This window comes from Anoplopoma fimbria, chromosome 6 (assembly GCF_027596085.1).
Source record: "Anoplopoma fimbria isolate UVic2021 breed Golden Eagle Sablefish chromosome 6, Afim_UVic_2022, whole genome shotgun sequence".
Lineage (NCBI taxonomy): Eukaryota > Metazoa > Chordata > Actinopteri > Perciformes > Anoplopomatidae > Anoplopoma > Anoplopoma fimbria.
This window is the reverse complement of record NC_072454.1, coordinates 10,457,876-10,484,922: the sequence shown is the minus strand read 5'-3', so window position 1 is coordinate 10,484,922 and position 27,047 is coordinate 10,457,876. Positions and strand designations below refer to the sequence as shown.

Sequence of the window (27,047 nt, the reverse complement as noted above, 5' to 3'; positions counted from 1 at the left end):
TATCAGACTTACCTACTCAGCACAGAAGTGCAGCTATGTGACAAGATAGCGGTACTTTTATGACGAGCAGGTAAGGTAAGTCTGATAATTGTGTTTCAAGTTACCTTTGAAGTGGACTTTACTTTTATGTCATATATGGTGTGTGCAGCATGGTTAAAACCAGAAGCTGCAGTCATCTAATGTACAATATACTTATTTTTCTGTTGTGAACCAACAGATGAAAAATGGATGACCGCTGATTTTTCACAGTCAGACATCCACAGCCCTGGGTGTACTTATGTGTTTACCCAACGTCTTATGACCTGGGAAGTTACTAATAAGTATCTGCAGATTCCGGTTGGACACACTGCAGTTTTGTTATTTTCGACTTGAAGATGGAAATTACTTTTTTTTTCTGAAAAGAAAATTTACTGTGAAATAGATATTTTTAGATTGTCTTTAGATTGTTTGTTGAACAAACTGCATTTTGAAATAATTGTTATTATTAATATCTGAGCCAGAGAAATGTCACTGTAATCACTCTCAACCAAAAATACATATTCTGTAAAAATACCATGTCTGAATATGTAACAAGATACGTTTCCCGCCGTAATTATATGATGCTTGATCTCTGATCCAATTATGTGATGTCCTCAAATTTCCATTTCCCTGCTCTACAATAACACTCAAGCAAGTAACAAATGGCTCATTAAGCCAAATCATATTAGCTTAAAACTCTCCTGATATGTGGGTCTTGGGAATATGAGTCAACAGAAGAGATGTTTGAGGAAGATGTGTAATTGTTTGCCCTTCAAACAAAGAGAAAAGGAAATGTTAAGCAGCAAGGTGTTCCTGTTTACACTAGCAGCAGGAAAGTGGAGAGAACTCAAGTATGTACTGTTTGTTCAAAGTTTGTTTGACTTTTTATTTACTTATTTGAAAAATGTTAATACTTGGAGAGACTAGTAGTGGATTCTTTTTTTTAAAATGTCATTGGTAATTTGTTCCCAAGTGCCACCTGTCAAGTTACACATTGTCATGGCAACAGCAACAAGAAACAAGTCGTGCAGAGGAGCAGATAATAAGTCCCTCCAACCACATCACAGCAGCTAATATCTTTGTATTTTCAGTCTTACTTGTTTTTTTTATTTGAGTTACAGGATCTTTCAGTTTGCAAAGGAGTCAATTGCGCTGCTCGAGCAAAACTCTGATATGAAGCTTTTTTTTTTCTGTCTGTCTTTTCATAGGCCTAAAGTAAGGATGTCACTGCTTCACTGCACAGGAATGTCCTGTCATGGGGTGTGTGGCGGGGCAAAGAGGAGAAGGAGAGTGTGTCTCTTAGACCAATAACACACTCTGCCTCCTCTCGGACTGCAGATAGTGGATCTTAAAGTGGAGTTTCCAACCTGTTCGGGACTGCAAGTGTCCCAGATGTGGTGGGAAAGAGCCCAAAGTCAGCATTTTCTTCCACCACCATCAACGTTCAGAGGACTTTGCCATCGCTCTCCAACCTGCAGGACCTTGTTTATCCATCCACTCCAACACAGCCTGTGAAGATATCAACTCCACCGAAACCACAAGAACCTTTTGGAGGAGGAGCCTCATCCAAACCCATGAGCGCAATGAAAGTCTCCTACTCTCAACCAGATGTATGCCTACAGAATCGTTCCATCGCTATGCCAAATGAGTTCAGACAGGCCTGCTCGCCAGCTGATGGATTCGCAGTGAGAGATCAAGGAAAGAGGACAGGACAACTTGTACAAAGCAGACTCGGCTACACAGAGAGCGACAGGAAGCAGGACGAGAGAGGTGGCTCGTTAATGAAACTCTCTTCACAGACTTCCTACCGGTCTTGTATCTATTTTGAGGTGCCACTGAGATCCACTATTTCTGTTTTGTTTTTGGACAAGTCACTTTACATTTCCCTTGTGGAACTAGAGGGAAGAAGAGCAGGTCAAGCCACTTTGTACAGGTCCACCTTATCTGTCCGCTTTGGTGTCTCATCCTGCCGCAGATCCTCTACGGACAACAAACCAGCACAAATAAATGAGGGTTACGGAAGATCCAGGGAGGCCATGTTGGGACGAAACAAACGCAATGTCCGGGAGACTGGTTTGGGTCACTGCAGAAGCCCTCTATCAAAGCACAGGACCCACAAGGTCGAGCAGATAGCACTGACGCATGATGTTAACAGCAAGCTTGAAGAGTCAGACACGAAGGGCCACAGCGCTACCTTGGGATTATTGTCATTCAGAGGACCAAGCCCCTCACACACAAAGGCTGGCAGGCAGAAGGAGAATGCAGATGAGGCAGCGTTTCCTATCTGTAGCAATTTCAGCCACAGGCGACACACTTCTAATATTGGCCCAGGTATGAATTTCATCCCCTTGCTTTAAAAGTGAAAATCTCAAGTACCTATATGCAATTGATCTGCATTCCTTTCAGTGGGCGGTATATTCTTAAGCTATTTTAGATAAGATCACATTTCCCAGGCATAGCAGCGAGCTGAATGCGGTGCCAAGGTGGTCCTAGAGAGTGGAAAGTCGTTTTTATTTTCCATAAAGCCTCTCGTTTTTTGATTTATACCCCATGCATTATTAATAGAACCACACCCTCCCTCCACACTGCTACTACTGTACAATCACATTGTTTAGGAGAAATCCCAACTGGTACACACATACATACACTAAGTCCAACTGCAGATTTAAATAAAGAAGTAAAACACTTTGATCTTTCCTTCTCTGACTTTCAAAACTTCCATATCAAATCTTAAAATTGTGATTTGCGTCTGTATATATTAGCAGTTATTGAATAGACTGAATTTGCATTATTCTAAACAGTCCTTCTCCAGGTCTCATGGTACATAAGTTAGGATAAGATCAAGGTTATATGAGAGTTGTATTAGGAAATCTGGTTGATGCCACTGAGGAGCTTGCTCTTTAAATGTTGGTGGCTGACTTTCTTCAGGGTGAAATGGGAAGTAACAAAACATATTAGTCCTAAAGCAACTTAATTGAACCTTACACTGCGGGTATTGCTTTTATGACCAATTATGCAAGGAATAGTTCAACATTTTGGGAAAAATGCTCATTTGCATTCTTGCTGAGAGTTAGATGAGAAGGTCGATATCCCTCCAGTGTCTGTACACTATGTATGAAGGTACAGCCAGCAGCTGTTACATTATATTAGCATAGCTATACATGAAGACTGGAAATAGGGAAAAGAGCTAGTCGGGCTCTGTCCAGCGGCAACAAAATCTGGCTACCAGCACCCCTAACGTTCACTAATTAACATGTTTTATCTCATTTGTTTAATATGTACAGAATGTAAAAATGTAAAATTGTTGTTTTACATAGAGTAAAGTTTTGGACTATGTGAGTTCCTGGAGTTTCTGCTGTTTGCCTGGAAATCCCACAGTGATGATAAGCTCAAGGAGGTCACTGCACAGGGCCAAGAAACAAGAGCAGGGAAAAACAAAAAAAGAAGCTATCTGTTTCCCCCTGTTCACATCTAGATACATGAGTCAATCTTTGCAGTATATACAGTACATATAGCGGTCGTTGTTGTTGTCAAAAAATAAAAAGTTATGGCACTGCCTGAAGCAGTTTCACCTGCCTGCCTCCCGTGTTACAAGGACGGTCTCAAGAAAAACAACTGCAACAGGATACTCTTTAATTATTAATGCAGTCTATCAACACATCACAACATTTATTTCTGACATCATCTGGCACCCTTTGTGTGTTTTCTTCAATAAACCATGTCCAAAGTGCAATAGCTTGACCGGCGACATTACATTTTTGCTTGTGCTTCATGGAGTATGTGATGATACTCTACCTACTTTGCAAGCCAAATGGTCATGACTGGGAATTCAGTGGAGATCCAGTATGAATTCCACGAAAGCTAGAGGAATGGGGTTACAGGTGCAGGATGGATGCACTATCATGTTTTGCATTATTCATAGGCCACACTCATGTTCCCTCTGGGGTTTTTCTCTCTATGAGTTGTGGGGGGTTTTGTGTGTAGGGTCAGTTTGAAGCGTGTTTATTTAGCTGCTTTCTCCAGATCATAAAAGCTTAGGTGGAACTCAATAAGGTTTTCGAAATTGTGCTGTAACAAAGTCAGAGGAAAATAATCGATCATCTGGATTACATCCACTGTATGTATTTTATATATATATATATATATATATATATATATATATATATATATATATATATATATATATAGCAGAAGGAAGAGTGGATTGAGATATATATTGTTTCCAATTTATATAGGATATATATCCAAACCAAGTGGGTCTGACAGTATATATTTTACAAGCCACCTTTTTCCTTTATTTTCTTTTTTTGAAAGATGTGAAGAAGTTTATAGCCTTTTTACTTCTCTCTGTGTCTCTGAAGTGGACTCCAGGACTTGGACTAAGCAAGCAGGGAGCGACAAGACAGAGGAACGACAAGAACATGACTCGTCCTCAGAGCCTCCAAGAGTCTCCGATAAGACCTTTCATTCCCGACTGAAGGCTGACTCCCTGCAAGGAACGACCAAGAATCTCAGCCTTAAAGTATGAGTCACATTTCAATAAATGACTTGTTTTTGAGGAACTATACTACACATAGAAACAAGCAAAGTTTATTATTGACCTAGTAAAGGGCCTTCTGACAAAAACATTCTTATCACAAAATTGAGCGTAGCATTCGTTCAGACAGTCAACGAAGTCAAGACATCCCAGCTGATAGCAGCTGATCTCAAGCCAGCCCAATCAGCTGATGTATAAGCTAATTCCCGTCTATGCATCCAATTGGCCAATTCCCATTTAGGGCACCTTCTTGAAGCTGCTTTAGCCTACCAACCCGCCTCCACCCAAGCTGTCAATGTTTGACTGAATCACTGTCATTTCTGTCATTTTCTGTGGTCATTGATTAGGCTTTCCAGGTATGCACATGGAAGGGTAGGGAGGTCCCAGATCAGAGCCATAACGCCAAATATATTATTGCAAATGGTAATAAAAGATTTTGAGCAGTTTCTTCAGGAGCCACAAAATGCTTTATTCATTTTCACCATGACCCATAAACGGACTTTGATGTGGAAAATCTGAGAAGTGGATCTTGTGCTAAAAAATTGTTGTGCATAAGGCTGTTATACAATATCACAATAAACAAAATAATTTGGAAAACTGTCAACGATAACAGGGATATTATTTTGTTCAAACTGAATAAAAAGTCCACAATTAGAATTGTTCCAGTGCTTTTGACCCTTCAAAGTTAAGAATAAATCGAGCCACTGTGGATGCTAATACAACAAATAATAGTTTCACAAAGTACAGAACCAAGACTGACAACCTGAGTTCATTTATGGAGTCACGAAAATACCACAAAATAGCTGTATAGCATTTAAGGCTGTGCAACTGAACATTATTTATGATGGACTATTTGCCATATGGAACCTTTAACCCCATAGGAATTATGTAATGGAGACTAATTCATTTACAGTTTCCGACACAGAGAATCTTAATGTGTTTACTTTTGGAATAAGTATAATCACCACAGAATCAGAATCTCCTGAGGGGGGATTTTTACACTTGGAGGGATTCTTGCTTCAGTTCCTGTTTGACAGAGACTCTGCCAAGTAGAGGGAGGGGAAAAAAGATTAATAATTACACAATTTTCAGTTTTCTTCTCTCATTCGTGCTTTTAAATTAAATTTTCAATTGAAAAGGATCTTTCTACCCAATTGATGAAACACATTCTATGTCAGCGTTTTAGGGGAAAGGATCCAGTGAGGTTTGTAAAGGATTCATATTCCCCCTGTGATTAAAGCTCTCTTACCTTTATCCCCGCTAAAGCTGAGCATATTACCATGTTGCCTCTACCTCTTAGCTATTACAAGGCTGTGAAGAGGCTTCTCCAAGGTTAAGGAATAGATTAGAGATGCTCAGAATAGATTCTAACCCAAAGAAGATCTTTTTTTTCTTCCCTTTCCACAGGATTAGTGTCTATGAGTTGTACTGTGTTCTCAACCACCAACAAGCACTTTACTGTATGTATCCCTCTTTCCAACCCAGGAGGCTTTAGAGCGTCTCAGGCCAGACTTCATTAGCCGCTCTCAAGGTCGGTTGAGGAGGTTGGAGCAGAGGGCTAGGAGAAGGAGATACCTGCAGGACTCAAATCCAGACCTGGTGCAAGGCCTCAGGGAGGATCGAGGCAAACAAAAGAGGAACTGCACCACACCAGATCCCCTCAGTGGTAAGTGCAGCTGAATAACTCGGCCTGGATGACCTGGAAAAGTAGAAGTACAATTTAATATCTCCTCCCAACCAATCAGAAGGTTTTGGTTCTGCTGCCAGACCACCCATGATGACAGCAGCAAACCACCAGCTGTAGATTATAGATTATACAGTATGTTAGAAGATCCTGGAAGCTGTGGAAGTAGCAGTGTGGCAGTAAACCTTTGAGGACAGCAAGCAATTCTCAGTCTAGCACTTGAGTCTCCCAAGAGTCAGTGGAGAGCAGGCCTTCATCTTCTATATCTATCTTTCACCATGTTTCCCATCTGTCGTTATATCACTTCTGCAGGGAGTAACACGTACATCAAATACTGGACTGTTGGGATGAAGGATCCTTCAGTGGTTTTATAGCCTCGTACAAACACTTGGAAATAAGTAAATAAGAAACTTGTGGTCATGTCATATTGAATTATGCTGGCTTTTCAAGGAACTATGAGCTGTTTCAGAATATTCATGTTAACCTAGTCAACCTCAGATGATCTGGGGGAAAAAAGCTGTGATTTTACATTTTATTCTCCTCATAGTGTAATTATCCAACTTTGCTCTCTGCTGGCCGTTATCTAGTATTGCAGATCAGATGAAGCATTTTTCCCTCTCAAACTCTGTATGCAGAGAATGCACACAAGTTGAGACCAAAAGTGTCTAGAATATAAATTTCGATGTTTATTTTATTTGTTCCGACTTTGTTTATGCCACATGAAACTGGTTCGCATTCAGGAATCAAACAAGGTGAAAATACGACAAACAAGCATTTGTCATATAGGACAAAGAAAACAATATACATAAGAATTCACAAATACAGATAGAAATGAATTAAAATAGATCACAGACACGCATATAGATAAATGATTGGTGCCAGACATGATGTAAAAGGCGGGAAAAACTTATTTCTATGCAAATTGCCCAATTTAAACCAGAATCAAAAATGTTGTCCAGCAAGGTATAAAACTACCTACAATTCTATGGCTGTAATAAAAACGTTTCACAGTGACGCCATAATAGATTTAAATGTGTGTTAGTGTGTTTACATTTTTCAAAATTGTTGCAGTAATGTTTGATGTTTTTAAAGGAGTAGATTTTGATTTGCAGGAAATGCTATTATATTTTCAGTGTAAACCCAAGCCAGTCTTGATTTATCTTACTCTCCTATTTAAGTTGTCAGACTTTTTAAAACTTTCACAAGTCTTTGTTTAGTTGAACTGACCACAACATTTCCCTCAGCAGTTTTAACTCAACTGTAATATGTCAGGTAAAGGAAGGGCTCCAACTTAGTTTTGGAAAGTCATAGAGAAGTCACGGAATTACGAGCTTTGAATAGCTCGCACTGGTCTCTGACTGAAGTCTGAAGCCTGATTATGAACAAAGAGTCTTGGTGCTGTTGACCGAAGCAGCCGCTCTCTGGCAATTCACTTCAGTTCAATCTGTGGGAGACAGAATGATCAGACTTAATAGGACTGGATATGGTTATGTATGGTATGCATTTGATATGTCTCCATACATGTGCATGTGTGTGTGTGTGTGTGTGTGTGTGTGTGTGTGTGTGTGTGTGTGTGTGTGTGTGTGTGTGTGTGTGTGTGTGTGTGTGTGTGTGTGTGTGTGTGTGTGTGTGTGTGTGTGTGTGTGTGCTGGTGGCAAATGTGACTTAAAAAGAGAGATCTCAGACAGCCCACAGTGTTCATTAACATATTCAAGATTTAATTTACATATTAATTTGTATTTGCTATTCTCATGTGTTTGTGTGTTTGTATGTGCGTGTCCTAGATAACCTTTTCAAGCCTAGAGAGAGGACTATATCAGGCAAAGAGATGCAGCTGAGGTCCAGACGGTGAGTTCTCCAGACAGACGATGTCACTCCATCTCTCCTTGCTCTTTGTTGTTTTTATTCAGCACAATCCATCAAGCTTGTTTGTCATATCTGCCATGCATGCAAGTGTGTGCGCAAACACGATGCACATTCACACACACACCCACATGGATACAATAGATGTCTGATGTCCAAATGTCTCGACAGGAGATATGAGCTACCCTCTGTATACCTTTTACTTTATCTCTTTATTTTTCTTTCTTGTCTTATCTGGAAAGGCACACCTGATCAGCTGATGGCTGCCCATTGTCATTTTTTTTCAAAAGCGACTTTATCCGACTCGGAGGATCTGGTAACACATTGGCTGTAGTTGTGGGAGTGAAAAAGGAGTCTGTGTGAGACCTGTTTATCAGCGGATCCAGGTTTTTGCAGGCTGTGGTCTCACTAGATAATAGCTTGTCTCTAGTATGCCAATCTGTTGGCAGAGCTCAGCCACCCTCAGACTTCTGATGCCATATTCCTCTGCCCTGTATGAATTTGCCTTTTTTGTGTCTGTAGGATTTACAACCAGCTGCCAGAGGTGACAAAGAAAAAAGAGGAGGAGAAAAAGAGGGCCGTATCACAAACCAACAGATTGCGAGCAGATGTCTTTAAAAAGGTAAAGTTGGGATTTATTTTTGGAACAAAAGAGAATTCAAAACATTGATCAAATGTGACAAATTCTACAATTCTAATTCAGTAGAATAGAAAAAATACAGTCTTGTACCAAATTAAGCTTAAAATACCAAACATAAAACTCAAATGATAACACTGTCCTTTAACTGTGTCTGAAGGCATGCTGTTTAACACTGCAGGAAGGTTCTCATTTTAAAGTTGGAATGTTTTCTTTCAAGAAATGATGTTGATGAGGAGGTTTCCTGAAGAGGTGCAGATGTTAGTCACTGTAGTCTAGTCACTTCTCTTTGACACCCAGGAGGTGAGCAGCGGTTAGGTACAACATTCCCTTTTTTTAATTTTCTTTTTAGTAATGACAAGTAATATTACATTCATCTCCAGCAAATCGCCTTACACTAAACTTGGCTGACAACAGCCATCTTATGATTGTGGGTGGGGATAAAGAATGTTCAAAGCAGGCGTCTGCACAATTTATTTTATGCCAACAATATTTTAGCATACCAAGTGTGTCACAGCGGTTTTGATTGTATATTTTGAATCTAAGAAACACACCAATTCAAGGGATAAAATGTTAAAGAATGAACCTATTTCTAGAAAGGTCAACATGAATACACCTAATTACAACAAAAATATAGTATATTGATTTATTTTCGTGTTATTGAAGTTTGCCTCTCCATTTTATTTTTAGTTGTTGGATCTACTTGACACATACTCGTGATGTATGAATGAAGTGTTTAGGAGAGTCTCTGTATAAGTGTCTTTCATTAAATGAAACATGGTTTGATCCTCATCCAGCAGAGGTCACTGTTTGACTGCTAAAAGCAGACCCTTTGCTATTTATCACACTATGATTTTCACCCTTATAATATTACATTTAACATTTAAGTCATTTCACTTTCCCCATATGTTATGCGTAAACTGTAACTTCCGTCTTCTGTGTCTGGTGTTTTCTCCTATATCAGATCAGGAAACACAAAGACAAAGAAAGAAAACTAAACATTACATTACATTACATTACAGTCATTTAGCAGACGCTTTTATCCAAAGCGACTTACAATCAGTAGTATATTACATATCATTCACCCATTCACACACAGGCTATGCAAGGTGCCACCATCAGACTCTAACTAACATTCATGCAACATCCCTTAATGCATCACAGCTAAGCCCATTTCACACTTTAACTTCAACTGTGTACCACAGAAAGGTTTTGGCTTTCAGCACAGTAGACGCCCTGCTGACATAATGCATAGGACCAGATTTAACAGGCAGTATATCATCCTCCAAAGACTGAGGGGCATGTGGCAAATGAGTGATATATTTAGGACATGCAGTGTCAGACAGATCCATTCACCTTCACTTGTGGGTGAGCTATCACTCACTCGTTCCATTATAACACAAACACAACGATGAATTTGCTGTCAGTCAGGTGAGATGTGAAGAAATGTAAAAAAAGTCTCCAATCTCTTTCAGATAATTATACAATCATGGCGTCTTCAGATAATGTGTATCTGTGTGTGTGTGTGTGTGTGTGTGTGTGTGTGTGTGTGTGTGTGTGTGTGTGTGTGTGTGTGTGTGTGTGTGTGTGTGTGTGTGTGTGTGTGTGTGTGTGTGTATGTGTGTGTGAGAGAGAGAGAGTGTGAGTGAGAGAGAGAGAGAGAGAGAGAGAGAGAGAGAAAGAATGCATGCATGTGTGTTTTTTCCCATGAAGTTATTCAGGATGATCTCAAAATGATTGGCTTCTCTCTCATTTGCCAACATTTACGTAAACACGGAACTTGTTTGCCCCAGGCCACCAGCAATTTTCATTTCAAACAGTAAATCTACAGTAAATCGGCCTTGTGTGGTTTACTGACAGCGCCAGCAATTACTGAGCATATCGTGACGTCAAATGGCTCTGTAGCAGAACATTTTATTTATTTGAGAAATGTACCAACTGTTACGATGCCAGTGTGACCTTGCCACCTCTCAAATAAAGCTATTAGCCGGGCTCAACCACAGTGGGATTGGGAGAAAAAGGAGTGTGTTCCTCCACGATAAACGCTGAGTCGCGTGTGCTTTAGAGGCCTAATCCTTGTCGTAAAGTCTGCAATACACACACACACACACACACACACCACACACAGAGGTTGAGCCCAGAGAAGAGTCACAGAGGGTAGTGATAGTGAGACATGGAGGGTGGGTGGTTTTAAATGCTGGCAGAAATGAGATTCCAGCTGTTGTTGGACAGTACTGTGAGAGGAGGGTGATTGCATAGCTGTGTGTTTGGTCAGATAGCAAGGTAGAATTCAGGGGTGAGTCTGATGGGAATGAAAGACAATTTAGCAGCATGAGTCGCTCCTGTGTGATGCTGATCTTCTCTACAGAGATTGAGGGAAGGGAGGACTCAGTGTTTGTGTTCCTTATCTGTTTTTTTTTTCCCAGTACCTTTGTTGTTTCTTGTTTTACAGAGACTGCTGGACCAGATCCTGCAAAAATAAATGGGAGACACCGAAAGGCAAACATGGTTAATATACTGGACATTCTGGCTCTTCACTTTTCTCCATGTTACAATACCTGTGTATATGTATAAATTGTATTCAGGCTACATTTCTGTTAAATACTATGTTCATTCAGCATGTAGCTGTGCTCATTGCATCCTGACTGCTTCACAATGCAAAGTAACAGAAACTAAAATTGTATTTTGAAGACATTGTAAACAAGATTTTGCCTTAATCAGGAACATACGTTTAGTGTTGTTTTGTCACCAGTTTTTGACTTTATTTTGATATGTAACATAAGATACATTTGTATATTTCTGCTGAAATGCCTAAATATAGAGAGATTTGCCTTTTGTGGACCAAAATTATACTGTAAAAGTATTCAATAGATGATAGTTTTATATGATGCATATGCTTATAAATTTTGATTTGGGAAGACAATGACAAAGCCCATGCTTCTCACCAACCACTGACAGACTCATAATTACAAATTTAGAAGGGTTTGATGTTTGATATATTAAAGAGATGAAATAGTGAGCTGTCTTCCGTGCCCACACTGAGTAATTAAACACAATACATATAATTTTGCTCATTTCCTTAATAATGATTGAATTCCTTATCTACAATATAATTATAATGTATCTCAAGTTTCTCAAAATTAAATGAAATCTTTCCAAGGACATTCTGTATAGAAATAGTGCCATTTCCCAGGAAATGTAGTCCCATTGCTTTGAGCAAAGCACCTTGACTCTATCATCAGTACAGTACTGCAGGTCTATAAAGTGGTAGAAGAGTGAACAATGTTTTATCATTGGCTTCACGTCCGCCTCGAGGCCTCTGAATCCTCTGAATCCTCCCATACGGAACGCTGGAATTCCAACTAATCGAACTCAGGAGACACGCAACGCCTGTGAAAGGACGCCTTTGTCAGAGAGCTCCAAACCAGAGATGACATTGTAATAAGAGAGGAGACTTCTGAGCACAACCCGGGACTGCAGTCTACATATAGCCTGTAAAGGTGACTGACATATCTGTGGCATTTAAACAGAGCCTGCTGGGATGAAGAGAGAACAGGAGAAGGACATGTGCCGCAGGACTCAGAAAAACATGCTGTGTGAATGCATACTGTTTTGGGGGACTTTTGGTGAGTGGGTTGCTCTAAAGTGAACACTGACATTTTTTTTTTTATCCCAAACAAAATGTTAGGTTAAACATTGAAGTTTTGTCCGATACTGTAGTTCAATCTCCTACAGTATGAAAATGATGGACCAGCTGCCAGGTGCTGCAAGGTTCTTGCATCTAGGTGTATTGATTTTGGCCCATAGCAAGGAACAAATGGAGTAAACTGTATAGCTATCCACTGACTTAAATGATGGCTGTGTTACCAGCAAGGCAATTTAAAAGAATAATCCACTTGGGAGTAATGCATTCCTTCCATGTGGGCTGGTTCCAGACGATGAGCGCAGACTGACAGGCCGTTGTATACGAGGAGAAGGACTCCCGTCAGTCAGCCTCCCTCTCTGAGGCATCGAGTGTCTGGATGTCACATTGGTATCTCCTCATAATGTGGACTGTGTTCTGTGAGGCCTCTCGCTCGGCCTCGACTGACTCAGATGCCCTGAGGGTAAGAGTGATATGTCTGGCTTAGAAAGGAGAACACTAGCCAAGCTCACATTGCTAATTGTGTACATTGAAGCAGTGACACTTGATTATACGTGTTAAGCCATTAGTCATTTCACTGGCACTCATATTATCTTAACGTCTAGCCTCATGGCCATCTCTCTCTAGCAATACTGTGTTCCAGGATTGTGATCTTAACATCAATACAAATAGTCTTCCCATTTAAAATACACACTTTTTTTTCCATATGTGCCTTGAAATTGGTATCACTAAATAGTTGTAGGGTGAGCATCATGCAGGGAAAGCAGGGGTTTCATTCAAACACACAGACAAAACACATACAATTCAACAGTTATAAGCGAACAACAGAAAATAAGTTTCTTTTGAGGTGGTGTACATTTTATTAAAACTCCTCAGAGAGAAAATGAAGATACACAGGTACAAAAGACACTGAGGGATATATATATTTTTTTCAATCAAAGTAACCTCAGGTAAAGCAGTGCATGTCATCCTTTTCTTTGCAGTTTGTAGTCTCAGTGGAGATGTGGATTGAACTGACGCCTGCACAGAGACGTCTGTGGCTTTTTTTGCCTGCAGCACACACACACTAAAAAAGATTAGACTAAACTAGATCCAGGTAGCCTGCACTAAACAAAGATGGGGACAGGGTGATGACAGTTTGTCCGTGTGTGTTTGTGCATGTCTGGACACAGAGCTAGAGAAAGAGACGAGGCAATCTCATCCTAGGGGTATTTCAAAATGAGGAATGACTCATCATTTTAAAGGGGTTAATACTTTTAATATACAATCTTCACACCGAAATTCATGAAGTGTTTATAGTCCAGTGTAACATTACATACCTCAATCATGACAAATGCATGATGCACAGACAAGCATAGCTTTAACTAAAACCTTGGTTCAAGGATTTAAAAAAAATAACTTTTAGTGGGAAATAAGCGTTCAACAAGCTAAAAGCTTATCATTTTTTGAAATGTCAATTTGTAATCCCATCAGAGTACATGCATAAATTCCTTCTACACAACACATCATAGTGCGTCACACTACATTTTCCAGAAAATGACATTCCAAGCAGTGCCTTAGTCAAAGTAGGTAACCGCCTTGGGAGGTGCCCTTTCCAAAGTGTTTATATCTTTCTTGTTTGGGTTTCTGAGGCAGAATCCACCATATCTTACAAAGAGTGAGTTTGGGAAGGAGTCAATCATCTTAATCCACCATGGACCCTCCAGATCAAAAGTAACACAACATTATATTTCACCGGAGTGCAGCTGAGACTGAGTCCATTGATACACCTCCATCTACAGGGGTCGGAGAAAGGACTGGTTGTTATGAAGGCCCACAGTTTATACACTTTGTTTACACACCACATTTACGGTGTCTGGTAACGTTAGAGCAGCAAAGGGGATTTTGCAAAAGCAAAAGCCATCAGTAAAAAATAAATAAAAAAGTAATCAAACAGTAATGAAATAATTAATAAGTAAACCGTAAAACTTACAAAAACTCATACAATATAATCGGACCAGATGGTTGAATTCACATACTGTAAGAAATACACATTAAAAAATAAACAAGTAACAGCTGTCTTGTTTTTAGCATGCTATATGCAAATCTGGTTCTGTTTAAAGTTAAGTTGTTATGTGCAAGAAAAAGAGAAAATGTTAATGAATAACTTGCAGTCAAAAGTTTAGCTACTGGGAAAGTTCAAATGTTTTCTTCCCTCTATTAAAATGAGGATCTTTTTAAAGAAATGTGGAGTCTAATGACAATCAAATATTTTATTTGCTAAAAATAATATATCTCTCGGGCAAATACTACATCACAAAAAACAGATATATCAATTTTTACTAGATTATAAATTGATATATCTTTTGAGCTGTACAACCATATATATATATATATATGGTTGTACAGCATTTTTTTATTATTATTTTTTTTTTTTCTACATTTTAGATTAATATTGAAGACATCCAAACTATGAAGGAACACATATGGAATTATGTGGTAAACAAACAAATGCTCAACAAACCAGAATATGTTTTATATTTTAAGATTCTTCAAAAGTTGAATGAGAAGGTGTGTCCAAACTTTTGACTGGTACTGTATATATATATATATATATATATATATATATATATATATATATATATATATATATATATATATATATATATACATAATGTCGACACTTTATATTTTTACATGTTATCCAGCCGAGGATTACATCTTTAAAGGTATGTATTGTCCTCCAACATCACGTTGTGTCTACACTGATAGTATACAATTAATTGCGATGGAACTTAACCGGCTTTAGGACCCAGTGGAGCCTGAAGCGCACATGGCGAAGTGTGGCTGCTCCGGCCCTGGGAGGGATGGCAAGTCCGCTCCACTGTTCCAACATCCTCTCCTCCTCCTCCTCCTCCTCCTCCTCCTCCTGCCTCTTCTATTGCTCTCTGTCAACCCCCCTATCCCTTCTACATCAGCAACATTTAGACAACGCATGTATTTGCACGTTTTTTTTCCCCCAGACCGTGGCTCGCCGTCCGGTGTCGGAAGGAAAAGTTTCTGACAGCTTCTTTTCTTGGAGTGACAGCCTGCCTACACCTCGTTGGACTCTTGGTGACGCTTCTTTCCTCCCGGCTTCACCTCACCGAGCCCGGGCATCATGAGGACCTGGAGGCGGCGGAAGAACTTTGCCTTTTTGCTCCTCGCTCTCCGCGTCTGCTGCCTGTCCACGGCGACGGGACATGCTGACAACAACATGCAGGAGGGTGAGCAGACAAACATTCAACTCTTTACTCATTTGCACCATTTTCATGTAAAGTAAGTGCTGGTGATGTTGAGCCAGATGTTGAGTGTTTGGACTGGATTTTGTTTATGTTTCATCAGGATACATACAGTCTGAATAGCTCTGGTTTGCAGTAGGGTTACCATGAAATACAAATATGTTAAATGACTAATCTCCCTCTTTTTAATAGATGCACTTGATGGGATGCTTATAATGCCAGTGCTGCACACCGGTGTTGCATTTCTCTTGTCATACAGCCCCTTTTTTAATCATCTTGCAGTGCATTTAACATTTTTTTTAATTTTTTTTTTTAGATCTATCTTTTTGCTTAGATGGAACAATACAGGGAAGTGTTTGGATGGACGGATGAGTTCAACATCCAGGAGGATACAGCGTTATCTTTAGGATTGTAAACATAGACCACACAGGATGTTGTTATTCAGCAGCCAAACTTAATCTGCTGAATGAATAAGACAGCGATAACCGGGTATTGTGTTCATGGGAGCACGAGCCAGGATACAAATGTGTGTGTGTGTGTGTCAGTGTGTGTGGCTCTGCATGTAGTACAAAGACAAAATGGCAAAATAGAAAGGGAGACATACATCCTTAGGGATTCACCCCCTATCTTTAAGGTTCAATGGTGTTGGGCTGTCAAACTGGTTTCTATGGATCTTAACAAGTTGGCAAGATTGGATCCAGCATGCTCCATTTATTAATAAGGATAAAAAAACAAATTCAAATGCCTTATCTCTTCATCTAAATCTAAGTCAGGTGATTTACAATAGTGCATGTCACAATTAGAGCAGGTACTACAAGTGCCAAGTCCTGAGAGGAGAAGATAAAACATGGCCACACTATGAGAAGTAGAAGTTTGGTTCATGTCTAGTCCTTGAAATGCATCTAACAAAAGTGAATGTAAGTACAGGGCCATGCTTCTTCTTGAAGTAAAGCGCAAACTGCTCATTGTTTATTATGTTGTGCTCACAAACATGTAGCCTGAGGGCGCCTCATTAATAGAACCACTGAGTAAAGCTTCCCTGAAAAATTACCCACGCTGGCAGAGAAATAGAAAGATGCAGTTCAGGAGATGTTTTACCACACGCATCATCTCAACGTGGGGTGATTAGAGCTCTCACTCAGAGGGGTTAGCGCATGTATGAATGCCGGGAGTAAAAATAGCTTTAAGGGGTATCGTGAGTCATGAAATAGGCAGTACATACCACCTCTTTGATGTCAGCAGGATACTGACTTCAGCCTTTCTGTAAAAGGTTTTAATGGCCTCCATCCACCTAAGTTTGGACTGCTATACAATGTCTTTATCATCCTGTAGTTTGTGAGACAGAATCAAGCTGGGGAGGTTTTGCCTTGTGGCAGATTCTCCCTATAATTTTCCTACAACGTTGTTTGGATTGGACTGGATTATCTAATTGGAAATAAATATGGAAATTAAAAAAAAATCAGCCTGGCAGGTTTCCATTCAGCCGAAAGGGCTTGGCTCAATAGTGGCCTAAATGTGGTAGAACTGGTTGACTGACCTGAGCCAGATTTGCGATGAGTGCCCTGCCAGGATCAGCCAATGCCACGAGTTGACACTTGCCCATATTTAGCTTTAGTGATGCGAACTGAAACAAGTTCTCAGACTAAATCAGCGAAAGTCCGCACCCTGAAAAACTCAGCCAAATCTGGCAGCCAGATATTGATCGGAGCCGACTGACATTCAGTCCTCCATTGCCAAAACACCTCTGAGTGTGCCAACACACAGCCGCAATCGGCTACCTGGATTGAGTTCAGAATCTCTGTTGTGTTAGTTCCTGAAGTCAGTGATGCATCAGATAATAAGGAATTTCTCTGGAGTGTCATGTTGTGTATATATTGGCCCTGAAGCCAGAGTATTGCACTACTGAGTATTTTCGCAGGGGAAGAAAAAGTGAAAGCATGGTAAAAGTTTACAAGTAGTCTCAATGAAGAAATTTCAATTAAATCCTCGTCACAGCATATTAAACACACTCCCCAAGCATAGCATAAAGCGCAGAGTGATCTGTGGAGTAACACAGAGGGAAAAAGGCTATTTATGGAATGTGCTTTATAACATTTCACTCTGTCATATTGGCCGTCTCCCATTGCCAAAACACTTAAAGAAAAGGTGTCGGGGACAAAACCAATCTTTCCTTTTAACATAAGAAAGAATACGTGAAATGATAAAAATGTTGACTGACAGCTCCTTGAGTGATTCTCAGAATAGTAACACATTTCTCGTTTGAACATGGATTAAAAGAACCACCTCCCACATAAATGTTGGTTTACTGACATTTTAGAAAAACAGTCTTTGAACAAATCTACAAAGCTAAAGTCAGGTGATCAGTAGTCAAATTGGATTTCTGCTCATTAGATTTCTAAAAAGCTAAAAGCTAAAGTCCCATAAGGGCAAGAATCAAGCAGTGCTGTGTTTACACGTCTTTGATGGATTGCTCTCTCTCTGTGGCCCTCTGTCTCTGCCTGTCTCTTTGTCTCTCCTCTGCATATCAACTGGTTTTCTGAGAGTCTGATCTTTTTTTTTTTTTTTTTTTTTTTTTTTCTGGGCAGAGAAAACTCAATAATTAATTAGAGTCTGATCCAAATGACCTGGATTAGATTCGAGGATATCATCAAAATGAATTAGAGAGATTAGAATGTCTATGTTGTCTTAACAAACTGGCTGGCGGCAGAACAAACCTGACCCGAGCGCCTTGAAACAAGTAGAAATCCACATACGCCCTCCCTGCGGTCTCCCAGGTGCATAGCTCACTTTTCAGCACAGTTTCCTGGGATGTAACTCAAGCCCATCCTCCAGTCTGTGGTAGAACGCTGACGTATGGCTGCCATCCTGGTTAAAACAACCCCCTTTCTGCTAAAGCCATTTAGGAAATAGCCTCACCCTAGTCTGTCTTTCAAATCCTCGGGGTGGCTGTTGCTTGACATTTTTAGGGCAGGCTGGCATTGATTTGTTAGCCACGAGGGAACGACGGACACAGTTTGAAACGTCTCCCTCTGTTAAGCATCATTGGTCATTATAGCCGTCAGTGTGATTTAGCTTCCTCTTGCTCATCAAGTGCTGCCCTGCCCGAGGATGACGGGATCACAGATGTAGTAGGTAAGCCGATGTTTTGAGACGGCGGCATAAACCAGTGACACGCACAATTCAGACATACTTCTGAATGATAATCCGTGGATCTAACATGTACACACAGAGTAATGCTTTGAACTATCCCAGACGAATTATCCAATGAAAGAAAATGTAATCATTGTATCATGAAACTGTGAGAATAACATGGTAGCAGACTGCCGCCTTGAGAGCCCTAAAAGACAGCAGTCAATCATTGGTGTGATAGATGAAGGTGGGGGCATTTTCCCTTGATTTGCATCATCCTTCAGAGAACTGTTAGAGACATAGAGATATGTGTGGAGACAGTCACCTACCTCTCATCCATTTACAGCCTCAGAAATAAAAAAAAATATGACTTTTTCTACTGTGGAGCAAAGACAGGAAGAAAGAAATAACACATAGTTTTAGGAGAGGACATGGAGCCACTGCTTATTGCAGAATGAAGGCAAATATTGGATTTGCGAGATATGTACACATGCAGTCATCAGTATTCACATTTAAAATAAATGAGAGGCTAGAGGTGTAATCGAAGAAATAGGGAGAGGTTTGACTTGAGAGCTGGTGAACATATGAATTCTGAAGAGCAGCGGTTGCTTGTTTGCTTCTTTTCCTTTGACAGAGCACCCTGCTCAAGAAATATTAAGATTTGCTTGGATGACTGTAAGGACGGAGCAAGAAAGTGAACTGATGCAACATCAGGACTCTGGTTTGAGACTGCACAGCGGCCCACATCAATAATTTCATTATAGAAAAGGTCATCACATCTCTGTGTCAGTGTATTTATCGTGAGACATCGTTGATTGGAGTCCAGCCATGCTCTTAAACCAACAGCTTTTTATATTTTTGGAGTTTGTGATGGAGGGGATAGAGGCTGTTATGAGAGGATTATGTGAAGTGAACATCTTTTGTGAAGAAAGACCTTTGAGGTTATGCTTTGCTCAGAGCAATTTGGGACCTCTTGATCTTTGTGTGGGTTATGTGTGCGCACTTGTACATTTTATTGAGTATGCATTGATTTAGTGTACTAAATATAAAATATTTTGGATGAATATAATGACATTAATAAAAACAAGACTTTTGCGGACAGGATGCGGTTTGAGCCGAGCTCGCCGATGGGATCAGTGCATAAAGGTCAACTCTTTGCTCGACTCTGAAGAAGAAGCCGTCATGGCGCTGCGGAAGCCTCTGGTAATAATGTGTTTCAGAGCCCAGTGGTGTTGTTTCCGAGTTCTGTGTGAGGCTATCATGTGCTTTATGGTCTAAACACAAAGTATATCTGAAGTTAATGGTAATGTTTCTAGTTTTTGCAGGTATTTGGTCATAAACTAGTAATCCATCACAAAGTAATTGGGATATCACCAAACTGGTTCACCAATCAACTGTACTATCCAATTGACTGACCGACATAGACATCCATAGAGCCGTGGCTGAAAATCTATATTTGTTGGAATCCCCATTTCCCCCACAAATAGCTGCTAGGTGACCCAGCATGTGTGACAAGTATCTGCTCTTCTCTAAAATCGTGCTAACTGAAGTCCCTGTAACTCTGAGACATAATGCTCAAATCTGTGCCGGACAAGATGGGAATTGACTTTCACCACTGTTGCTCCCACAGGATGGGAATTGAACTCACAAGCACACATCATTAACCCACCCTGGGAAGTCTCCTGTTACAATTATTTCCCCGTGAGCCTCTGACCTTGTCACTTACTCCTTCAGGCCAGTAATGGGCTGTTCTGTTTGGAATAGAACTGCGGGGGTCCCACATCCAGGATTAACACCTTCTCAACTTCAGCGCTAATTACTCCAGTGTGTCATCACAGGGGAAAGTGAGTGATGAAGGAAATGATACAGGGAGGGACTGTTGAAATGAGGCAATGAGGGAACACTCAATTTTCACCTCCTGCAAAAAGGGCTGCGGGCCTCTTTGTTTTTCTGTTTGCCTCTCAACACCCCTTTCTCTCTGTCTCTCAGCCTGGTCTTTTCCTCTCTCAATAAGAAGCTCATAATATTTTTGCCTCATTGGAGGTCAAGTTGTAAACCTACCTCTTTTATTTCTGTTTATATTTGATTTTGCTTTTGACAACATAGCAAATCTAAGAGACCCTTTCCTCCTGTACATGCATTTACAGAGAAGACACTGGCGGTAGAGGAGCCAGCGTGCAGGGGTGGACAATATGGAGGTCAGCGTAAATGATCAAGGTCATGTCTGTTTATTGTACGATAAGTCGATAAAGTGATTATTGTGACAGGTCTACAATCATCGTTTTTAAAGTTGTCGGTAAAACTACTGCTTAAGTAAAAAGTTCTAATATAAAAAATGTAAAATATTTGCTCTATTTGAGTGAATGGTCGGTCCACTATTTTTATATTTTTATACCACATTAAAATATGGGATCGATGAAATAAAAATTTCACCAGGCGTTCAATACACTGGGAGCATCTTTATTTTTGATGGTGTTAAAAATCATACCTTTGTGATTTCTAAACCTGATATACCCTCATACCTTGTTTCGCCCTAGCTTAGTTATTTGATAGTTTTGTGTACTAGAAAGGGGCAGATATAGTATTTTATAATTTCATCTGTAAATAAATATACTAAAAATGGAAAAGCATGTTTAGGGCTTTCAGAGTTTGTCTTTGAACATGGCAAGTGGACATTACAGCTTCAGTGTCTTGTGGAATATGCTCTAATTTCATTTTTATTGCGGTGTGAGATAGCCAGTTCATGAAAAATACATATCTATCTTTTCTTTTGTTGGAGAAAAATAAGCCTTTATTCATATTTCAATGGATGACTTAACAGTTGAAGAGTTTCTTTAAAGTATGCAGCAAAGCAGCTAGCACTTCAGAGAGCTACAGCTGGTCTGATTTTTCAGACAATGCTGTCTACTTTTCTGTCTTTTATTAGTCTAGAAACATAATATTGAAGATGAACTGTGTCAGCAGCAGGGCCTTTTTTTATTGTTTATTAAAAAAAAGGATTTGTCAGGAGCCTTTTAACGGGAGGAATTGTAAAGTGCTTTCTTTGATGTGCTCAAAGGAAGAGTGTTTATAATGAAAGGAAACCAAGGCTTTATTTTAGTGCTGAGTTTGCACGAGTCTCTGTAACAACCTGTAATATTGTAGACTGTCCTAAAGATTATGTCGATGTCGTTCTATTTCTCTGAATGACTCTGACTTCCTGCTAATTATATAAATGTCAGGTCAACCCCACAGGTATCACAGTCTAATTTGATGTTGCAGTACTTGTTACATGCCATTTATACTTACAGGAACGACTCTATTAAGAAAGTCATGAGCTGTACTGTGTTTCAGAGAGCGCTTCATTCAGCATTCTCTTTGTTAAGGGCCCTTTATTTCTGAGGGCACAATGTAGGTGTAGCATCCGTTGCTGTATTTAGGTCAGTGGTCTTTTCATACGGAATCAGTAATTGGATGTGTACAGAAAAACTCTACTGAAGTGCTTGTAGAGCGCCTTTGTTCCACTTTGAACGAAAAGATAAAAACATTTTAGCATCTTCAGTCAAAGGCAGATGTAAGACAACACAAGTCACTTAGATCATCGCTGAATCAGAGCATTTGAGCGCCACTCTTCCGCCACTTCCTTTGCTCTTATTCCGCTCTTTCTCAGATTCTTAGCCAACGTACAACCGCTGTGACTGTGTGTGATGTGTAGACGAGCCCGGTCAATATGCTCACCAGTTTAAAAGCGCCATTTTAATTTACAGGTATTGTTATTGGCATAGTGTACCCGCTAATGGCTTATGATCCTTGAAGGATTTTCGTCCTTATGCATGAATGTCAAACCTTAAAATTAACTTAAAGGAATAGTTTGACATTTTGGGGTAAAAATGCATATTTAAATGGTTCATTTCTGCATTTTTATAGCTTTTCTTTTATTCCAAGACCAAACTTATACTCCTTTGGCAGCGAGCTACCAAGCAATGTGCAGGCATGACCATCAGGAGCAGTTCAGTGTCTTGCCCAAGGACTTTTTGCCATGTGGACACGAGGAGCTTGAATTTACTACAGACACTGTGCTGAGTGGACAACCAACCGCCTGAACCACAGCCAGCCATCCATTCATCCATCCATCCATCCATCCATCCATCCATCCATCCATCCATCCATCCATCCATCCATCCATCATTTCATCCATCCATCCATTATCTTCCTGTAATTCGTGGGCTGGGTTTCGGGGGCAACAGTCTTAACAGGGCTTTCCAGACATCCTTCTCCACAGCATCGCTTTCCAGCTCTTCTTCTGACGTGCCGGGAAAACCTGAAAAGGTGAGGCATCCAAAGCATCCTGATCAGAAGCCAGAAACCCCCTCAGCTGGTCCCTTTCGACTCGAATAAGCAGAGGCTCTACTCTGAGCTCCCTCTGGATTCTGAGTTCCTCTCTAAAGCTGAGCCAAGCCTTTCAAAGAAGCTAATTTCGGTCTCTTATAATTATGATCTCAGTCTTTCGGTCACTAGAACGTTAATGGACTGGTAATTCCTCAATAGTCAAAACTGTTCCTTTAATACATTTGTAAATGTAAAACCTTGCTGTAAATACACAAGGTTGTTAAAAATGCTGGTACATATATTGTTAAACAACCAACAGCCCTACAACAATCAATACTTATAATGTGTAACATCCTTTTTTGGAGGGGGGGATGTCCCATCGATAAGCTAATAGTCCTTTTGCTTTAAATGCCTTTCCCTAATAACAGCAACTGTCTCACTGCCATGCACTTGGTTTAAGCTTGGATCAAAATGTGGCCATTTTATGATCAATGTTTATGATCAATACAGTATGCACTCCCAAAAATTATTCTGGGTAAGAGCCACATTTCCATCAAATCCAATTGCAACAGTTGAACTTACTTTACCTTGTCAGTGTTTTGGCCCAAGATCTTTTTTAATAGACATTCGTCCTTGTGTATAACGGTGTTTACTTCATCTTTATTTTCTTCGTTAACTGAAACTCCTCCAGTGTGTCCCTTTAGGCTAAAATTAAATTTGAGGACACTCACAGACACATCATGAGTTTGATTGAAAATGTAATCTTTGCCATTTTCATACCCATAAACAGAGTAATTATCCTCTGATCTGCTGTAATTAAAGGTCTGTGCTTCCATATAACTGGAAAGTCACATTGCTGGGACACTATTACATTGGAATAAAAAAAGAGAATACATTTGAATTATTTTTAATAATACAAATTCATTTTTTTGTATGCAATAATGTCAAAAAACAGTTTCTGCCTTCTCAAATGTAAGTATTTTCTGTTTTTTTTATTCCTCAATGATAGAAGACGCAATATCTTTGGGTTTCTAACCGTTAGTAGGACAAAAAGACGCTTTTTGAATATGTGAGCTTGGGTTTCAGGAAAATAATGGGCATTTCAAACTATTTTCTGATTATATTATAGGTCAACTGATTAATTAGTTAGTTCAATTAAAAGTATCATCACTGTTCTCAAGCTTTTGTTTGCATGGTATTTGAAGATTATATTGAGATTATTTTGTAATTTGCTGTCTTTCCGACATAAAACTAACCTTTTAGGCTCAATTAAAAGTATTCTTTTTATTCCTGTGCTAAAAAAAACATTAACATGTAGGGGTTAGTCCTTTTTACCCCCATGCAATACACAGTATTTTGTTCATAGTTTGTATGCAGGTGTTGGCTATTTTAGATTGCAGGAGGTTGCTGGAGTCCCACTGTGCGGTTCGCTCCCTCTTGTATTCCCTGAACACCTCGCCTATAGATTACCAGATGTCCTTCATACAGCCTGTTATGACCTTCCTCACAATGTTTGTTCTCTTGTTCATCTCACGAGAGGGACTCCATGTTAACATTGCTGATTGAGCAGTATTGGGTGTGAATGAAAAGTAGAGTATTCTGTTTCCACTATAAATTAATGGGAATGCAGAAAATGTTGTATTTTTCAACACATTATTTATGCGTATATCATTTACTTGCTTTAATCACCCCACAAATACACCCTTCTCCAAATAGATGAAGAAACAAAATATGTTTGAAAGCAGGTAAGTCACTGAGTGTGTGTAATGAGGTTGATTTGGTCCTGAGTCCTGCATCATCAGTGTAATTGTGGCTCATTTTGGTTGTGTATTCCGTTGGCTGTGTAATTTCCCTACTGAGTAAAGTGGACATCAGCCCCTGCTTGAATTCACATTACTTACCAGTTAGTTAGTAATACAGCTCATGCTCAGGGTAGAATGCTAAAACAGCTGGAAAGAATCACCCTCGTTAGATAATTCAAAAAAGAGTTGGCCTTAAAATAAATCTGTTTTTTGAGGCCATTTAAAGAGAGAGTAGAGGAAGGATTTTTTGGCTGCCAACCAGTCTTGTGTTTTTTAAATGTATGACCCACACCTGATTTTCCTTGTGTCCAATATGGAGATACACCTGTGGTTGGCTAAGCAATCAAGATACTCTCCAGAAAAGTTTAGTTTGAATTTCAAAGGTTTCCAAAGAAGATAAAGCCCATGAGAATCATGAACAAGTTCATGAATGTCATATTTCCTTGCTGTTTGAAGGGAATGCTTCTTGTTGGTGAGCAAAGGCGGATGTTGAATAGAATTTTTTTAATGGTCATCCGGCTTTTATTGAGGCCTACACACAAAAACCTTGACAAACCTTTTGCTAACCTTTTGAACTTGTCTTTCAAGCTCTCGCTTTTATTCCTCAACCAACTATGTCCACCCTCTTTCCACATGAATAAACAAATGCAACAGCATAAATGCCTTTGAGGAACGATTGTCCAAAAGTGTGCAATTCATTGTGTTTCTCCTTCTATGGGAGCAGGATTTTCGCCTTACTTTTAAATGTGACTGTTCGGAAAAACTATAAATACGTTCTCTCCTCTGATGTGGTCCGATGATCTGTTGTTCCAACTAGTTTGTTTTGAGCATACCCCTACCTTAGTGTCCTCTCTGCATTAATATATTTTAATTAACAGAAATTCATTTAGTATTTCGGAATGAATTGCGAGGGACATCACATCAGTGGAAGTATTGAAGTCTTTTATTAACAAGACGTCTGCTTGACTTTCCCTTTATAGCTCCTTTTTATTGGCACTCTAGCCACAGCCTGTGGCCTCGGTCATGGCGTTCCGTCTGTCTAACGTGGTTTTCATGCACCACTAAAACCAACAAACTACCATCGGCACATGTTCAACTACCTCATTAAATATAGGAGGTCCCTTTTATGCCCTTGTTAGCTTATTACGCACTGTGGATAAATGGAGAGTCTGGGCCACGCTGAGAGCACAGGGCAACCACTGTCACAGACCGTTTGAAGTTGTAAGAAATGGAGCTGTGGTGGCGCAGGAGCCATCTCTTCATTTTGTCTTCAAAGAAAGGAAACATCAGACTTTTAAGAGACGCTAAGAGTGCTTGAAAATGAAGATATTTCCAGCTGGGAAGAGAGAGGGAGGAAGGGTAGAGAAAATATGTCAGACTGTAGTATCTCTGCTCAGTGTACTACTGAACTTTTTGTGTACCCTGCGTGGTGCCACACATGAAATGCAGACAAACGGATGCTTTACATGCGTATCTCAAGGGATTAAGGAACAGGCCTAGACCTTAAACAAACAGTAAATACAGACGCAACACGCTCTCTCAGTCTTCCTTTGGTGAAAGCAGGAGTGGGAAACCTCAAACAACCTCTCCCCTCCCCTCTTAACACTCCTTGTCTTCTTATCTCTACGTCTCCTCTCTGGGTTTGTAACATTTATTGGGCTTCATGGGGAAGCCTGCTGGGTGTGCTACAATACGAAACACGCTCAGTAAGGCTGTGGGAGCGTTAGGGACCGCCTCTGTTGTCTGTGGGGGAAGGAGGAGGAGGAGGAGGAGGAGGAGCCGAGAGACACACTGGGAGAGCAGAGGGAATTGGAACCATGATTCCCACATTCTACTTAAAGCCACTGATCTGGTTTATTATATTTTATCCTATGCTATATATATATATACATGCCATTTTGTTTGCCTCCCAAATGAGCAATCTTTTATGGGCAAATTAGCATAATCAGCTCTAAATTGTAAATCTGACTTCAGTAAGAGTTTAAAAGAGGAGTTAAATGTTATGTTCAAGACAAAAAGGTGGATAGGATGAGTCAACAGACAAATGCATCAGACTGCAGTTTCTGACTTTATATATAAAGTAAAGGAGGAAAAGATAAATGAGAAGTGGAAAGGACAATTTCATACTGCCATTTTTATTTTTTTTAAACTCCGTTCCTATCTGGA

General features: G+C 39.8%; 2 protein-coding genes across 2 annotated transcripts in view; both read left to right on the top strand.

Annotated features, from left to right (window-relative positions):
* Window positions 1-1,371: 1,371 nt before the first annotated feature.
* c6h10orf90 (chromosome 6 C10orf90 homolog) lies at window positions 1,372-11,221 on the top strand. Its single transcript, XM_054600745.1, has 6 exons — window positions 1,372-2,349; window positions 4,380-4,540; window positions 6,041-6,221; window positions 8,024-8,087; window positions 8,625-8,724; window positions 11,192-11,221. The coding sequence occupies exons 1-6, from the start codon at window positions 1,593-1,595 to the stop codon at window positions 11,219-11,221; spliced, it is 1,293 nt and encodes a 430-aa protein (XP_054456720.1). The 5' UTR covers window positions 1,372-1,592.
* Window positions 11,222-15,521: 4,300 nt separating this feature from the next.
* The window catches only part of adam12b (ADAM metallopeptidase domain 12b), a 73,873-nt gene continuing 62,347 nt past the window's right edge, over window positions 15,522-27,047 (top strand). The window contains exon 1 of the mRNA XM_054600225.1: window positions 15,522-15,627. Within this exon, the coding sequence (XP_054456200.1) occupies window positions 15,522-15,627 (106 nt within the window). The remainder of the gene's footprint in view (window positions 15,628-27,047) is intronic.

Excerpts from the sequence above, each read along its gene's own strand:
- c6h10orf90 (XM_054600745.1), top strand. The coding sequence starts at position 1,593 with ATGAGCGCAATGAAAGTCTCCTACTCTCAACCAGATGTATGCCTACAG. Across the intron at positions 2,350-4,379 it reads CACTTCTAATATTGGCCCAG|TGGACTCCAGGACTTGGACT; the intron begins GTATGAATTTCA and ends GTGTCTCTGAAG. Across the intron at positions 8,725-11,191 it reads GAGCAGATGTCTTTAAAAAG|AGACTGCTGGACCAGATCCT; the intron begins GTAAAGTTGGGA and ends CTTGTTTTACAG.